Source organism: Mobula hypostoma, chromosome 10, assembly GCF_963921235.1.
Source record: "Mobula hypostoma chromosome 10, sMobHyp1.1, whole genome shotgun sequence".
Classification (NCBI taxonomy): Eukaryota; Metazoa; Chordata; class Chondrichthyes; order Myliobatiformes; family Myliobatidae; genus Mobula; species Mobula hypostoma.
Genome location: NC_086106.1, coordinates 38017485 through 38034565, shown reverse-complemented (window position 1 = coordinate 38034565; position 17081 = coordinate 38017485). Strand labels below are relative to the sequence as shown.

The 17081-nt window shown below is 62.9% G+C and overlaps 1 protein-coding gene across 6 annotated transcripts in view; it reads left to right on the top strand.

Annotated features, from left to right (window-relative positions):
• Nucleotides 1–17081, top strand: part of LOC134352848 (MAP/microtubule affinity-regulating kinase 4-like) — a 255135-nt gene that overhangs the window by 170492 nt on the left and 67562 nt on the right. For all 6 annotated transcript variants that reach the window (XM_063060350.1, XM_063060355.1, XM_063060349.1 and 3 more), the window contains exons 11-13: nt 1350–1462; nt 1802–1961; nt 3025–3245. In XM_063060350.1, coding sequence (XP_062916420.1) covers nt 1350–1462; nt 1802–1961; nt 3025–3245 — 494 coding nt within the window. The remainder of the gene's footprint in view (nt 1–1349; nt 1463–1801; nt 1962–3024; nt 3246–17081) is intronic.

Below are 17081 nucleotides of genomic sequence, written 5' to 3'. Positions count from 1 at the left end.
GGAACTTTATCCCTGTTAAGGTGGCAGGGGGATGGGGTGAGGGCGGATGTCTGGGAAATAGAGGAGATGCCGGTGCGAGCACCATCAATGGTAGAGGAAGGGAAAGTCCGTTGTTTGATGAAGGGGGACGTCTCTGATGTCTTGGAAAGGAAAGCTTCATTCTGGGTGGAGACAAAGGAACAGAGAAAAAGGAATAGCATTTTTTTAAGAGATAGGTTGGGAAGAGGTTTAGTTAAGGTAGCTGTGGAAATTAGTAGGTTTATAAAATATGTTAGTTGACAGTTTGTCTCCAGAGATAGAGATAGAGAGATTGAGAAAGGGCAGGGAGGTGTCAGAAATGAACCAGGTGAATTTAAGGGCGGGGCGGAAGTTGGAGGCAAAGTTGATGAACTTGATGAGCTCAGCGTGGGTGCATGAAGCAGCACCAATGCAGTTGTCAGCGTAGCACAGGAAGAGTTGGGGAGCATTAGCGGGGAAGACCCATGGCTACTCCTTGAGTTTGATGAATGGGGGAGGAGTGAGGGAGAAGTTGTTGAGGGTGAGGACCAGTTGTTGGAGGAGGAGGGGACTTGGCTGATTCTTTTATTGAAAAAGAAACAGAGCTTTAAGGCCTTCTTGATAGGGGATAGAAGTGTACAGGGACAGGACATTCATGGTGAAAATGAGATAGTCAGGGCCAGCGAATTGTAAGGTAGTGAGGAAATCAAGAGCATGAGAAGTGTCGTGGACGTAGGCAGGAAGGGACTGAACCAAGAGGGATAGAATCGAGATATGAGGACACGAGTTCAGTGGGGCAGGGCCAGGCAGAGACAATGGGCCTACCCGGACAGTCAAGCTTGTGGATGTTGAGTAGGAGGTAGAAGTGAGTATTGCTGGATAAGGCAACTATGAGTTGTGGCAGTGGATGGGAGTTCTCCAGAGTTGATGAGGTTAGTGTAAGTGCAGGAGACAGTAGCCTGATGGTCCAGAGTGGGGTCCTTTTCGGGGAATAAGTCAGTCTAACCTTCAGAAGGCCATTCTGAGTTGTGTGTTTGGGCACGCGCCTATGACTTGAAACCCGTCTGTCGATGTTGTAAAGCCCATCACCCCTGTTGCTGCACAGGCTGCTGAGCAGAGTCCCCTGTCCTGGGCCGGCCCCTCGGTCTAGCCCATCTTCACATGTCCTAGATGCGAAGATCCTTCCTCTCCCAGGGATGAGGTCTCTGGGCCTTCTGTTGGTGTTCGTGTAGCTCTGAGTTTTTACAAGATGGGGTTGCTAGCTCCATGTCCAACCCTCTCCTCTCACAGCTGAGCTTGAGACCGTCCATCTGGAGTGACACAGTTTAACCTTCTCTCTATTTTCGTTACAGAAGTAATGGTTGGAATGGGTTACACACGAGAGGAGATTAAAGATGCCTTGACCAAGCACAAGTACAATGAAGTGACAGCCACCTACCTCCTCCTGGGCAGAAATACAAGTGAGGTAAAACACCTTCTTGGAATCACTGACATATGTCATGAAAGTGTTGCTTTGTAGCAGCAGGGTAGTGCAAGACATTAAAAAAAAACATTACCCTCAGTTACAATAAAAAATAGCACAAAAGAAGAAAGCTGAGGTAATGAGAATGGGCCATTCAGAAACCTGAACCAACTTGGGCCTGGTTAAACGGAGAGATGAAAGGTTGGCTCTATTCGTCATGTGTACATCAAAACATACAGTGAAATGTGTTGTGTGCCAACTGCAGTCAGCGAGGGTTCCACTGGGCAGAGACACAAGTGATGCCCAGACCTTGCTGCCATTTGCTTTTTACTGCTCTTCCAGGTGGACGCTGTCGATTCCCACACCGGCAGTAACCTCTCGTTGGCCAAGGTTCGGCCCAGTAACGAGCTGAACACCAGTACTACGAGCCAGAGCTCGACGCACAGTAGGAGCCAGCGAAGCTCATCCACCTACCACCGGCAGCGTCGACATAGCGACTTCAGTGAGTAGACCTTGGCACTTCCCTGGCCACCATGCCCAACTGACCCCCTCTCACGACAGGCCTGCTGGGCAGGGGGAAAGCAATTCTGAAACTTCTGGTAACCAGCTCCCACTTGCTTATTTTTCCCCTTTATCCCTCATCACCCTGTCTCTTCCCCTCCTCTGTTCTTTCTGTCTGCCCATCACTCTTAAAAGTCCTTCCATCTGTTCCCCTCCATGTCTCCCTCCCAATATTCCCTGCTCGACTTTCTTTTCCTAATTCCATCATCTTCAGAGCATTATCACTTCCACCTATAACCCCTTCCCCAATCTTCGACACCATTCCCACTCTTCCCACCCTCCTCCATCTGCCTACCCCCTCCTTTCTTACCTGGATCCACTTATCATCTGCTAGATCTTGCTGCGCCCTTTCCTCCAACCTTTTCATACCTTTGTCTGAGTGAGGGGTGAACTTGAGGAGGATTAGGGTGGATTTGGGGAAGACTAAGTGGAAGGATGAATTTGGGGAGGATTTGAGATGAAAGGGTGGATTTGGGCTGCGTGTGGGATAGATTTGTGAAGGGGCAGGTCAATTTGGAATGGTGCAGGGGATTTGAGGTGAATTTGCGATGGAGGGGTGAATTTGGGTTGATTTGGTCTGGAGGGGTGGATTTGGTCTGGAGGGGTAGATCTGAGATGCATTGAGATGGCTGAGAGAATTTGGTATTGAGGGGTGAATTTGGGTGGATTTGGGATGGAGGGATGAATTTGGGTGGATTTGGGATGGAGGGGTGAATTGGGGTGGATTTGGGATGGAGGGGTGAATTTGGCTGGATTTGGGATGGAGGGGTGAATTTGGGTGGATTTGGGATGGAGGGGTGAATTGGGGTGGATTTGGGATGGAGGGGTGAATTTGGGTGGATTTGGGATGGAGGGATGAATTTGGGTGGATTTGGTGTGGAGGGCTGTATTGGGGTTGGAATAATGAGTTTGTCGGCTCATTATGCATTGCCACCCTTCAAGAGGGAGGAAGAGCCAGTTGCCATGGGAGCACTTGATGAAACCTGGTCCCCTGTTTCCAACAGGTGGACCGGCAGCCCTGACCTCTCACCCGAAGCGCAGCCAAACCAGCACGGCTGACCACGAGCTGAAAGAAGAACGCATTCCGTCCCGCAAGTTGACGGGCGCGACGGTCACCGGCAGCAGCAGGAGTGGAGTTCCCCCCTCAAGCCCAATGGTCAGCAGTGCCAATAACCCCAACAAGTCGGAGATCCCCGACCGGAGGAAGGTCTCGGGCACCACCAACGTAAGGAACTTCTAAAGGCAGGGCCACCAGTCTGGTTTGCTGCCCGATGTACAAGTAGGGTGGGGCAGATGTACAAAGAAAGCAGCATTACAGCCACAGACCGCACACACAATAGAAATTTTACAGAAATTATGCGAGACAAAGAAGAAAAACATCAGTGCAAAAATCACAGTTGAAGACAAGTCCATAGTAGTGCGAGAGATACTCTGAAGCTGAGGGAGGGTTAGGCTTCTGCAGGTCAGATCAAGAACCTGATGGCTGTGGGACATTGGCTGTCCCTGACCCAGATAGGACTTCATACCTCCGGCCCAATGGGAGCAACAAGAAGAGAACACGGCCCTGGACTGCTGGCAACCTTGATGATAGCTGTTGCCTTCTTCAGGCACTGTCTCCGGTAGATATTGATGCGTCCATTCCCCTCTGTAGCTGCCAGTGTTGTGATTGCCACACTATTCTGTGATGCTCTCTGCAGACGTCTTCAGCAATATGTTCGTATTTTAGCGGCTATGACAGATCTCATGAACCTTCTAAGAAAACAGAGGTGCTTACACAGCTGATTCCATTGATATGCTGGGCCCAGGACATTCATACGTACGTGGTAACACGGGAGGGTAACAGATACTACATCACACTCCCTCTCCCCTCTCCCAATCCTGACCCCTGCCAATAACTACCGCTTGCCCTACCGCCCACGCTACTGCCACCGCTGAAACACCCTCTCCACCCCCCACTTCCCCACTCCCCAGCTCCACCACCTGCTCTACCCCCCACTCCCCCACTCCACCCCCACTCCCCAGCTCCACCTCCTGTTCTACCCCCCACTCCCCCACTCCACCCCCACTCCCCAGCTCCACCTCCTGCTCTACCCCCCACTCCCCCACTCCCCAGCTCCACCACCTGCTCTACCCCCCACTCCCCCACTCCACCCCCACTCCCCAGCTCCACCTCCTGCTCTACCCCCCACTCCACCACTCCACCCCCACTCCCCAGCTCCACCTCCTGCTCTACCCCCCACTCCCCCACTCCCCAGCTCCACCTCCTGCTCTACCCCCCACTCCCCCACTCCCCAGCTCCACCACCTGCTCTACCCCCCACTCCCCCACTCCACCCCCACTCCCCAGCTCCACCTCCTGTTCTACCCCCCACTCCCCCACTCCACCCCCACTCCCCAGCTCCACCTCCTGCTCTACCCCCCACTCCCCCACTCCCCAGCTCCACCACCTGCTCTACCCCCCACTCCCCCACTCCACCCCCACTCCCCAGCTCCACCTCCTGCTCTACCCCCCACTCCACCACTCCACCCCCACACCCCAGCTCCACCTCCTGCTCTACCCCCCACTCCACCACTCCACCCCCACTCCCCAGCTCCACCTCCTGCTCTACCCCCCACTCCACCACTCCACCCCCACACCCCAGCTCCACCTCCTGCTCTACCCCCCACTCCCCCACTCCCCAGCTCCACCTCCTGCTCTACCCCCCACTCCCCCACTCCCCAGCTCCACCACCTGCTCTACCCCCCACTCCCCCACTCCACCCCCACTCCCCAGCTCCACCTCCTGCTCTACCCCCCACTCCCCCACTCCACCCCCACTCCCCAGCTCCACCTCCTGCTCTACCCCCCACTCCCCCACTCCCCAGCTCCACCTCCTGCTCTACCCCCCACTCCCCCACTCCACCCCCACTCCCCAGCTCCACCTCCTGCTCTACCCCCTACTCCCCCACTCCACCCCCACTCCCCAGCTCCACCTCCTGCTCTACCCCCCACTCCCCCACTCCCCAGCTCCACCTCCTGCTCTACCCCCCACTCCCCCACTCCACCCCCACTCCCCAGCTCCACCTCCTGTTCTACCCCCACTCCCCCACTCCTCAGCTCCACCTCCTGCTCTACCCCCCATTCCCCCACTCCACCCCCACTCCCCAGCTCCACCTCCTGTTCTACCCCCACTCCCCCACTCCCCAGCTCCACCTCCTGCTCTACCCCCAACTCCACCACTCCACCCCCACTCCCCAGCTCCACCTCTTGCTCTACCCCCCACTCCCCCACTCCATCCCCACTCCCCAGCTCCACCTCCTGTTCTACCCCCCACTCCCCCACTCCCCAGCTCCACCTCCTGCTCTACCCCCCACTCCACCACTCCCCAGCTCCACCTCCTGTTCTACCCCCCACTCCCCCACTCCAACCCCACTCCCCAGCTCCACCTCCTGTTCTACCCCCCACTCCACCACTCCATCCCCACTCCCCAGCTCCACCTCCTGCTCTACCCCCCACTCCCCCACTCCACCCCCACTTCCCAGCTCCACCTCCTGTTCTACCCCCCACTCCCCCACTCCCCAGCTCCACCTCCTGTCCTAACCCCCCACTCCCCCACTCCACCCCCACTCCCCAGCTCCACCTCCTGTTCTACCCCCCACTCCCCCACTCCACCCCCACTCCCCAGCTCCACCTCCTGTTTTACCCCACACTCCACCACTCCACCCCCACTCCCCAGCTCCACCTCCTGTTTTACCCCACACTCCACCACTCCACCCCCACTCCCCAGCTCCACCTCCTGCTCTACCCCCCACTCCCCAGCTCCACCTCCTGCTCTACCCCCCACTCCCCCACTCCCCAGCTCCACCTCCTGTCCTAACCCCCCACTCCCCCACTCCACCCCCACTCCCCAGCTCCACCTCCTGTTCTACGCCCCACTCCCCCACTCCCCAGCTCCACCTCCTGTCCTAACCCCCCACTCCCCCACTCCACCCCCACTTCCCAGCTCCACCTCCTGTCCTAACCCCCCACTCCCCCACTCCATCCCCACTCCCCAGCTCCGCCTCCTGTTCTACCCCCCACTCCCCCACTCCACCCCCACTCCCCAGCTCCGCCTCCTGTCCTAACCCCCAACTCCCCCACTCCCCCACTCCACCCCCACTCCCCAGCTCCGCCTCCTGTTCTACCCCCCACTCCCCCACTCCACCCCCACTCCCCAGCTCCACCTCCTGTTTTACCCCCCACTCCCCAGCTCCACCTCCTGCTCTACCGCCCACTCCACCACTCCACCCCCACTCCCCAGCTCCACCTCCTGTTCTACCCCCCACTCCCCCACTCCACCCCCACTTCCCAGCTCCGCCTCCTGTTCTACCCCCCACTCCCCCACTCCACCCCCACTCCCCAGCTCCACCTCCTGTTTTACCCCACACTCCACCACTCCACCCCCACTCCCCAGTTCCACCTCCTGCTCTACCCCCCACTCCCCCACTCCACCCCCACTTCCCAGCTCCACCTCCTGTTCTACCCCCCACTCCACCACTCCCCAGCTCCACCTCCTGCTCTACCCCCACTCCCCCACTCCACCCCCACTCCCCAGCTCCACCTCCTGTTCTACCCCCCACTCCACCACTCCCCAGCTCCACCTCCTGTTCTACCCCCCACTCCCCCACTCCACCCCCACTCCCCAGCTCCACCTCCTGCTCTACCCCCCACTCCCCCACTCCATCCCCACTCCCCAGCTCCACCTCCTGTTCTACCCCCCACTCCCCCACTCCACCCCCACTTCCCAGCTCCACCTCCTGTTCTACCCCCACTCCCTCACTCCACCCCCACTCCCCAGCTCCACCTCCTGTTCTACCCCCCACTCCATCCCCACTCCCCAGCTCCACCTCCTGTTCTACCCCCCACTCCACCACTCCACCCCCACTCCCCAGCTCCACCTCCTGTTCTACCCCCCACTCCCTCACTCCACCCCCACTCCCCAGCTCCACCTCTTGCTCTACCCCCCACTCCCCCACTCCACCCCCACTCCCCAGCTCCACCTCCTGTTCTACCCCCCACTCCCCAGCTCCACCTCCTGCTCTACCCCCACTCCCTCACTCCACCCCCACTCCCCAGCTCCACCTCCTGCTCTACCCCCACTCCACCACTCCACCCCCACACCCCAGCTCCACCTCCTGTTCTACCCCCACTCCCCCACTCCACCCCCACTCCCCAGCTCCACCTCCTGTTCTACCCCCACTCCCCCACTCCCCAGCTCCACCTCCTGTTCTACCCCCCACTCCCCAGCTCCACCTCCTGCTCTACCCCCCACTCCCCCACTCCATCCCCACTCCCCAGCTCCACCACCTGTTCTACCCCCACTCCCTCACTCCACCCCCACTCCCCAGCTCCACCTCCTGCTCTACCCCCACTCCACCACTCCACCCCCACTCCCCAGCTCCACCTCCTGTTCTACCCCCACTCCCCCACTCCACCCCCACTCCCCAGCTCCACCTCCTGTTCTACCCCCACTCCCCCACTCCCCAGCTCCACCTCCTGTTCTACCCCCCACTCCCCAGCTCCACCTCCTGCTCTACCCCCCACTCCCTCACTCCACCCCCACTCCCCAGCTCCACCTCCTGTTCTACCCCCCACTCCCCCACTCCACCCCCACTCCCCAGCTCCACCTCCTGTTCTACCCCCCACTCCCCAGCTCCACCTCCTGTTCTACCCCCCACTCCCCCACTCCCCAGCTCCACCTCCTGTTCTACCCCCCACTCCCCCACTCCACCCCCACTCCCCAGCTCCACCTCCTGTTCTACCCCCCACTCCACCACTCCATCCCCACTCCCCAGCTCCACCTCCTGTTCTACACCCCACTCCCCCACTCCACCCCCACTCCCCAGCTCCACCTCCTGTTCTACCCCCCACTCCCCCACTCCCCAGCTCCACCTCCTGCTCTACCCCCCACTCCACCACTCCACCCCCACTCCCCAGCTCCACCTCCTGTTCTACCCCCCACTCCCCCACTCCACCCCCACTCCCCAGCTCCACCTCCTGTTCTACCCCCCACTCCCCCACTCCACCCCCACTCCCCAGCTCCACCTCCTGTTCTACCCCCCACTCCCCCACTCCCCAGCTCCACCTCCTGTTCTACCCCCCACTCCACCACTCCACCCCCACTCCCCAGCTCCACCTCCTGCTCTACCCCCCACTCCCCCACTCCCCAGCTCCACCTCCTGCTCTACCCCCCACTCCACCACTCCACCCCCACTCCCCAGCTCCACCTCCTGTTCTACCCCCCACTCCCCCACTCCACCCCCACTCCCCAGCTCCACCTCCTGTTCTACCCCCCACTCCCCCACTCCCCAGCTCCACCTCCTGCTCTACCCCCCACTCCCCCACTCCACCCCCACTCCCCAGCTCCACCTCCTGTTCTACCCCCCACTCCACCACTCCATCCCCACTCCCCAGCTCCACCTCCTGTTCTACCCCCCACTCCCCCACTCCCCAGCTCCACCTCCTGCTCTACCCCCCACTCCCTCACTCCACCCCCACTCCCCAGCTCCACCTCTTGCTCTACCCCCCACTCCCCCACTCCACCCCCACTCCCCAGCTCCACCTCCTGTTCTACCCCCACTCCCTCACTCCACCCCCACTCCCCAGCTCCACCTCCTGTTCTACCCCCACTCCACCCCCACTCCCCAGCTCCACCTCCTGCTCTACCCCCCACTCCCCCACTCCATCCCCACTCCCCAGCTCCACCTCGTGCTCTACCCCCCACTCCTCCACTCCCCGACTCCCCCACTCCCCAGCTCCACCTCCTGCTCTACCCCCCACTCCACCACTCCACCCCCACTCCCCAGCTCCACCTCCTGCTCTACCCCCCACTCCCCCACTCTATCCCCACTCCCCAGCTCCACCTCCTGCTCTACCCCCCACTCCCCCACTCCCCAGCTCCACCTCCTGCTCTACCCCCCACTCCACCACTCCACCCCCACTCCCCAGCTCCACCTCCTGCTCTACCCCCACTCCCCCACTCCACCCCCACTCCCCAGCTCCACCTCCTGTTCTACCCCCCACTCCCCCACTCCAACCCCACTCCCCAGCTCCACCTCCTGTTCTACCCCCCACTCCCCCACTCCACCCCCACTCCCCAGCTCCACCTCCTGTTCTACCCCCCACTCCCCCACTCCAACCCCACTCCCCAGCTCCACCTCCTGCTCTACCCCCACTCCCCCACTCCACCCCCACTCCCCAGCTCCACCTCCTGCTCTACCCCCCACTCCCCCACTCCACCCCCACTCCCCAGCTCCACCTCCTGTTCTACCCCCCACTCCCCAGCTCCACCTCCTGCTCTACCCCCCACTCCCCCACTCCACCCCCACTCCCCCACTCCACCCCCACTCCCCAGCTCCACCTCCTGTCCTAACCCCCCACTCCCCCACTCCACCCCCACTTCCCAGCTCCGCCTCCTGTTCTACCCCCCACTCCCCCACTCCACCCCCACTCCCCAGCTCCACCTCCTGTTTTACCCCCCACTCCCCCACTCCCCAGCTCCACCTCCTGTCCTAACCCCCCACTCCCCCACTCCACCCCCACTTCCCAGCTCCGCCTCCTGTTCTACCCCCCACTCCCCCCCTCCACCCCCACTCCCCAGCTCCACCTCCTGCTCTACCCCCCACTCCCCAGCTCCACCTCCTGCTCTACCGCCCACTCCACCACTCCACCCCCACTCCCCAGCTCCACCTCCTGTTCTACCCCCCACTCCACCACTCCACCCCCACTCCCCAGCTCCACCTCCTGTTCTACCCCCCACTCCCCCACTCCACCCATACCTCCTGCTACCGCCCACTCCACCACTCCACCCCCACTCCCCAGCTCCACCTCCTGTTCTACCCCCCACTCCACCACTCCACCCCCACTCCCCAGCTCCACCTCCTGTTCTACCCCCCACTCCCCCACTCCACCCCCACTCCCCAGCTCCACCTCCTGTTCTAACCCCCACTCCACCACTCCACCCCCACTCCCCAGCTCCACCTCCTGTTCTATCCCCCACTCCCCCACTCCACCCCCACTCCCCAGCTCCACCTCCTGTTTTACCCCCCACTCCACCACTCCACCCCCACTCCCCAGTTCCACCTCCTGCTCTACCCCCCACTCCCCCACTCCACCCCCACTTCCCAGCTCCACCTCCTGTTCTACCCCTAACTCCCCAGCTCCACCTCCTGTTCTACCCCCACTCCCCCACTCCACCCCCACTTCCCAGCTCCACTTCCTGTTCTACCCCCACTCCCTCACTCCACCCCCACTCCCCAGCTCCACCTCCTGTTCTACCCCCCACTCCACCACTCCACCCCCACTCCCCAGCTCCACCTCGTGCTCTACCCCCCACTCCCCCACTCCACCCCCACTCCCCAGCTCCACCTCCTGTTCTACCCCCCACTCCCCCGCTCTACCCCCCACTCCCCCACTCCACCCCCAGTCCCCAGCTCCACCTCCTGTTCTACCCCCCACTCCCCCGCTCTACCCCCCACTCCCCCACTCCACCCCCAGTCCCCAGCTCCACCTCCTGTTCTACCCCCCACTCCCCCACTCCCCAGCTCCACCTCCTGCTCTACCCCCACTCCCCCACTCCACCCCCACTCCCCAGCTCCACCTCTTGCTCTACCCCCCACTCCCCCGCTCTACCCCCCACTCCCCCACTCCACCCCCAGTCCCCAGCTCCACCTCCTGTTCTACCCCCCACTCCCCCACTCCCCAGCTCCACCTCCTGCTCTACCCCCACTCCCTCACTCCACCCCCACTCCCCAGCTCCACCTCCTGCTCTACCCCCACTCCCTCACTCCACCCCCACTCCCCAGCTCCACCTCCTGTTCTACCCCCCACTCCCCCACTCCACCCCCACTCCCCAGCTCCACCTCCTGCTCTACCCCCACTCCCTCACTCCACCCCCACTCCCCAGCTCCACCTCCTGTTCTACCCCCCACTCCCCCACTCCACCCCCACTCCCCAGCTCCACCTCCTGTTCTACCCCCCACTCCCCAGCTCCACCTCCTGTTCTACCCCCCACTCCCCCACTCCCCAGCTCCACCTCCTGTTCTACCCCCCACTCCCCCACTCCACCCCCACTCCCCAGCTCCACCTCCTGTTCTACCCCCCAACTCCACCACTCCATCCCCACTCCCCAGCTCCACCTCCTGCTCTACCCCCCACTCCCCCACTCCACCCCCACTCCCCAGCTCCACCTCCTGCTCTACCCCCCACTCCCTCACTCCACCCCCACTCCCCAGCTCCACCTCCTGCTCTACCCCCCACTCCACCACTCCACCCCCACTCCCCAGCTCCACCTCCTGCTCTACCCCCCACTCCCCCACTCCACCCCCACTCCCCAGCTCCACCTCCTGTTCTACCCCCACTCCCTCACTCCACCCCCACTCCCCAGCTCCACCTCCTGTTCTACCCCCCACTCCCCCACTCCCCAGCTCCACCTCCTGCTCTACCCCCCACTCCACCAGTCCCCAGCTCCACCTCCTGTTCTACCCCCCACTCCCCCACTCCAACCCCACTCCCCAGCTCCACCTCCTGCTCTACCCCCACTCCCCCACTCCACCCCCACTCCCCAGCTCCACCTCCTGCTCTACCCCCCACTCCCCCACTCCACCCCCACTCCCCAGCTCCACCTCCTGTTCTACCCCCCACTCCCCCACTCCCCAGCTCCGCCTCCTGTTCTACCCCCCACTCCCCCACTCCACCCCCACTCCCCAGCTCCGCCTCCTGTTCTACCCCCCACTCCCCCACTCCACCCCCACTCCCCAGCTCCACCTCCTGTTTTACCCCACACTCCACCACTCCACCCCCACTCCCCAGCTCCACCTCCTGCTCTACCCCCCACTCCCCAGCTCCACCCCCACTCCCCAGCTCCACCTCTTGCTCTACCCCCCACTCCCCCACTCCACCCCCACTCCCCAGCTCCACCTCCTGCTCTACCCCCCACTCCCCCACTCCACCCCCACTCCCCAGCTCCACCTCCTGCTCTACCCCCCACTCCCTCACTCCACCCCCACTCCCCAGCTCCACCTCCTGCTCTACCCCCCACTCCCCCACTCCACCCCCACTCCCCAGCTCCACCTCCTGTTTTACCCCCCACTCCCTCACTCCACCCCCACTCCCCAGCTCCACCTCCTGTTTTACCCCCACTCCCTCACTCCACCCCCACTCCCCAGCTCCACCTCCTGTTCTACCCCCCACTCCCCCACTCCACCCCCACTCCCCAGCTCCACCTCCTGTTCTACCCCCACTCCCTCACTCCACCCCCACTCCCCAGCTCCACCTCCTGCTCTACCCCCCACTCTACCCCCCACTCCCCAGCTCCACCTCCTGTTCTACCCCCACTCCCTCACTCCACCCTCACTCCCCAGCTCCACCTCCTGCTCTACCCCCCACTCCCCCACTCCACCCCCACTCCCCAGCTCCACCTCCTGTTCTACCCCCCAGTCCCCCACTCCACCCCCACTCCCCAGCTCCACCTCCTGTTTTACCCCCCACTCCCTCACTCCACCCCCACTCCCCAGCTCCACCTCCTGTTCTACCCCCCACTCCCCCACTCCACCCCCACTCCCCAGCTCCACCTCCTGTTCTACCCCCCACTCCCCCACTCCACCCCCACTCCCCAGCTCCACCTCCTGCTCTACCCCCCACTCCATCCCCACTCCCCAGCTCCACCTCCTGTTCTACCCCCCACTCCACCACTCCACCCCCACTCCCCAGCTCCACCTCCTGTTCTACCCCCCACTCCCTCACTCCACCCCCACTCCCCAGCTCCACCTCCTGTTCTACCCCCCACTCCCTCACTCCACCCCCACTCCCCAGCTCCACCTCCTGTTCTACCCCCCACTCCCCCACTCCCCAGCTCCACCTCCTGCTCTACCCCCCACTCCCCCACTCCCCAGCTCCACCTCCTGTTCTACCCCCCACTCCCCCACTCCACCCCCACTCCCCAGCTCCACCTCCTGTTCTACCCCCACTCCCCCACTCCCCAGCTCCACCTCCTGCTCTACCCCCCACTCCCCCACTCCCCAGCTCCACCTCCTGTTCTACCCCCCACTCCACCCCCACTCCCCAGCTCCACCTCCTGTTCTACCCCCCACTCCCCCACTCCCCTGCTCCACCTCCTGTTCTACCCCCCACTCCCCCACTCCACCCCCACTTCCCAGCTCCACCTCCTGTCCTAACCCCCCACTCCCCCACTCCACCCCCACTCCCCAGCTCCACCTCCTGTTCTACCCCCCACTCCCTCACTCCACCCCCACTCCCCAGCTCCACCTCCTGTTCTACCCCCCACTCCTCCACTCCCCAGCTCCACCTGCTGCTCTACCCCCCCCTCCACCCCCACTCCCCAGCTCCACCTCCTGTTTTACCCCCCACTCCCCCACTCCACCCCCACTCCCCAGCTCCACCTCCTGTTCTACCCCCCACTCCCCCACTCCATCCCCACTCCCCAGCTCCACCTGCTGTTCTACCCCCCACTCCACCACTCCACCCCCACTCCCCAGGTCCACCTCCTGCTCTACCCCCCACTCCACCACTCCACCCCCACTCCCCAGCTCCACCTCCTGTTCTACCCCCCACTCCTCCACTCCCCAGCTCCACCTCCTGCTCTACCCCCACTCCCCCACTCCACCCCCACTCCCCAGCTCCACCTCCTGTTCTACCCCCCACTCCACCAACCCTCCAACTCTATCCCTCCTGCTCTACCCCCCACTCCACCACCCCTCCAACTCTATCTCCCCTGCTCTACCCCCCACTCCACCACCCCTCCAACTCTATCCCCCCTGCTCTACCCCCCACTCCACCACCCCTCCAACTCTATCCCTCCTGCTCTACCCCCCACTCCACCACCCCTCCAACTCTATCTCCCCTGCTCTACCCCCCACTCCACCACCCCTCCAACTCTATCCCCCCTGCTCTACCCCCCACTCCACCACCCCTCCAACTCTATCTCCCCCACTCCCCCCTGCTCTACCTCCACTCCACCAACCCTCCAACTCTATCCCTCCTGCTCTACCCCCCATTCCACCACCCCTCCAACTCTATCCCTCCTGCTCTACCCCCCACTCCACCACCCCTCCAACTCTATCCCTCCTGCTCTACCCCCCACTCCACCACCCCTCCAACTCTATCCCTCCTGCTCTACCCCCCACTCCACCACCCCTCCAACTCTATCCCTCCTGCTCTACCCCCCACTCCACCACCCCTCCAACTCTATCCCCCCTGCTCTACCTCCACTCCACCACCCCTCCAACTCTATCCCTCCTGCTCTACCCCCCACTCCACCACCCCTCCAACTCTATCCCTCCTGCTCTACCCCCCACTCCACCACCCCTCCAACTCTATCCCTCCTGCTCTACCCCCCACTCCACCACCCCTCCAACTCTATCCCTCCTGCTCTACCCCCCACTCCACCACCCCTCCAACTCTATCCCCCCTGCTCTACCTCCACTCCACCAACCCTCCAACTCTATCCCTCCTGCTCTACCTCCACTCCACCACCCCTCCAACTCTATCCCCCCTGCTCTACCTCCACTCCACCAACCCTCCAACTCTATCCCCCCTGCTCTACCTCCACTCCACCACCCCTCCAACTCTATCCCTCCTGCTCTACCCCCCACTCCACCACCCCTCCAACTCTATCCCTCCTGCTCTACCCCCCACTCCACACACCCGTCGGCTCCACACCACCCTGCACCACACCCTCCTGCTCTACACCCCCACTATACACCCTGCTCTACCCCTCTCCACCCTCCCCCACTCCTCTCTCCCCCTCCCCATCTCACCCCTCTCTCCCCTCTCTCCCCCCCCTCTCTTCCCCTCTCTCCCCCTCTCTCCCCCCCTCTCTCCCCCTCTCTCTCCCCCTCTCCCCCTCTCTCCCCCTCTCACCCCTCTCTCTCACTCCTCTCTCCCCCTCTCTCCCTCCCTCTCCCCCTCTCCCCCCTCTCTCTCTCTCTCTCTCTCTCCCCCTCTCCCCGCTCTTCCCCCCTCTCTCCACCCTCTCTCACTGCCTCCCCCTCTCTCTCCCCCTCCCCATCTCTCCCTCTCCCTATCTCCCCTCTCCCCCTCCCCTCTCTCTCTTCCCTCTCTCCCCCCCCTCCTCCACACCCTCTCCCCCCACTATCTACCCCTCTGGCCCCTCCCCCTTCACTCCTTTAAGCCCTCTTCTCCATCTCTCCCCCTCTACCCCCTCTAATACCCTCTCTCTACTCTCTCTCCCCAGCTCTGTCCTTTCTCTCTCCACCCTCCCTCTCCCTTACTCACTCTATCTGTCCCACCTCCTCCCCTCTCTCTCCCCCTCTCTCTCCCGCCTCTCTCTCTCCCGTCCCCATCTCTCCCCCTCCCTATCTCCCCCCTCTCCCTCCCCTCTCTCTCTTCCCTCTCTCCCCCCCTCCCCTCCACACACTCTCCCCCCACTATCCACCCCTCTGGCCCCTCCCCCACTACTTTAAGCCCTCTTCTCCATCTCTCCCCCTCCACCCCCTCTAATACCCTCTCTCTACTCTCTCTCCCCAGCTCTGTCCTTTCTCTCTCCACCCTCCCTCTCCCTTACTCACTCTATCTGTCCCACCTCCTCCCCTCTCTCTCCCCCTCTCTCTCCCGCCTCTCTCTCTCCCGTCCCCATCTCTCCCCCTCCCTATCTCCCCCCTCTCCCTCCCCTCTCTCTCTTCCCTCTCTCCCCCCTCCCCTCCACACACTCTCCCCCCACTATCCACCCCTCTGGCCCCTCCCCCACTCCTTTAAGCCCTCTTCTCCATCTCTCCCCCTCCACCCCCTCTAATACCCTCTCTCTACTCTCTCTCCCCAGCTCTGTCCTTTCTCTCTCCACCCTCCCTCTCCCTTACTCACTTTATCTGTCCCACCTCCTCCCCTCTCTCTCCCCCCTCTCTCCCCTCTCTCTCCCCCTCTCTCTCCCCCTCTCTCTCCCCCTCTCTCTCCCGCCTCTCTCTCCCCCGTCCCCATCTCTCCCCCTCCCTATCTCCCCCCTCTCCCTCCCTCTCTCTCTTCCCTCTCTCCCCCCTCCCCTCCACACACTCTCCCCCCACTATCCACCCCTCTGGCCCCTCCCCCACTCCTTTAAGCCCTCTTCTCCATCTCTCCCCCTCCACCCCCTCTAATACCCTCTCTCTACTCTCTCTCCCCAGCTCTGTCCTTTCTTTCTCCACCCTCCCTCTCCCTTACTCACTCTATCTGTCCCACCTCCTCCCCTCTCTCTCCCCCCCCTCTCTCTCCCCCATCCCCATCTCTCCCCCTCCCTATCTCCCCCCTCTCCCTCCCCTCTCTCTCTTCCCTCTCTACCCCCCTCCCCTCCACACACTCTCCCCCCACTATCCACCCCTCTGGCCCCTCCCCCACTCCTTTAAGCCCTCTTCTCCATCTCTCCCCCTCCACCCCCTCTAATACCCTCTCTCTACTCTCTCTCCCCACCTCTGTCCTTTCTCTCTCCACCCTCCCTCCCTTACTCTCTCTATCTATCCATCTCTTACCCCCTCTCACCCCCTCTCTCTTCCCCTCGCTCTCCCCCCTCCCCGCCTCCACCCTCTCCCCCCTCCACCCTCTCTCTCCACACCCCCTCTCCCTCTCTCTCCCCCTCCCCATCTCTCCCCCTCCCTATCTCCCCCCTCTCCCTCCCCTCTATCTCTTCCCTCTCTCCCTCCCTCCCCTGCACACCCTCTCCCCCCACTATCCACCCCTCTGGCCCCTCCCCCTTCACTCCTTTAAGCCCTCTTCTCCATCTCTCCCCCTCCACCCCCTCTAATCCCCGCTCTCTACTCTCTCTCCCCACCTCTGTCCTTTCTCTCTCCACCCTCCCTCTCCCTTACTCTATCTATCCCATCTCCTCCCTCCTCTCTCCCTCCTCTCTCTCCCTCCTCTCTCTCCCCCTTTCTCTCCCCCCTCTCTCTCCCCTTCTCTTTGTCCCCCTCTCTCCCTCCCCCTCTCCCCCCTCCCCCTCTATCTCCCCCTCCCCCCTGTCCCCCTCTCCCCCCTCCCTATCTCCCCCTCTCCCTCCCCTCTCTCTCTTCCCTCTCTCCCCCCTTCCCCTCCACACCCTC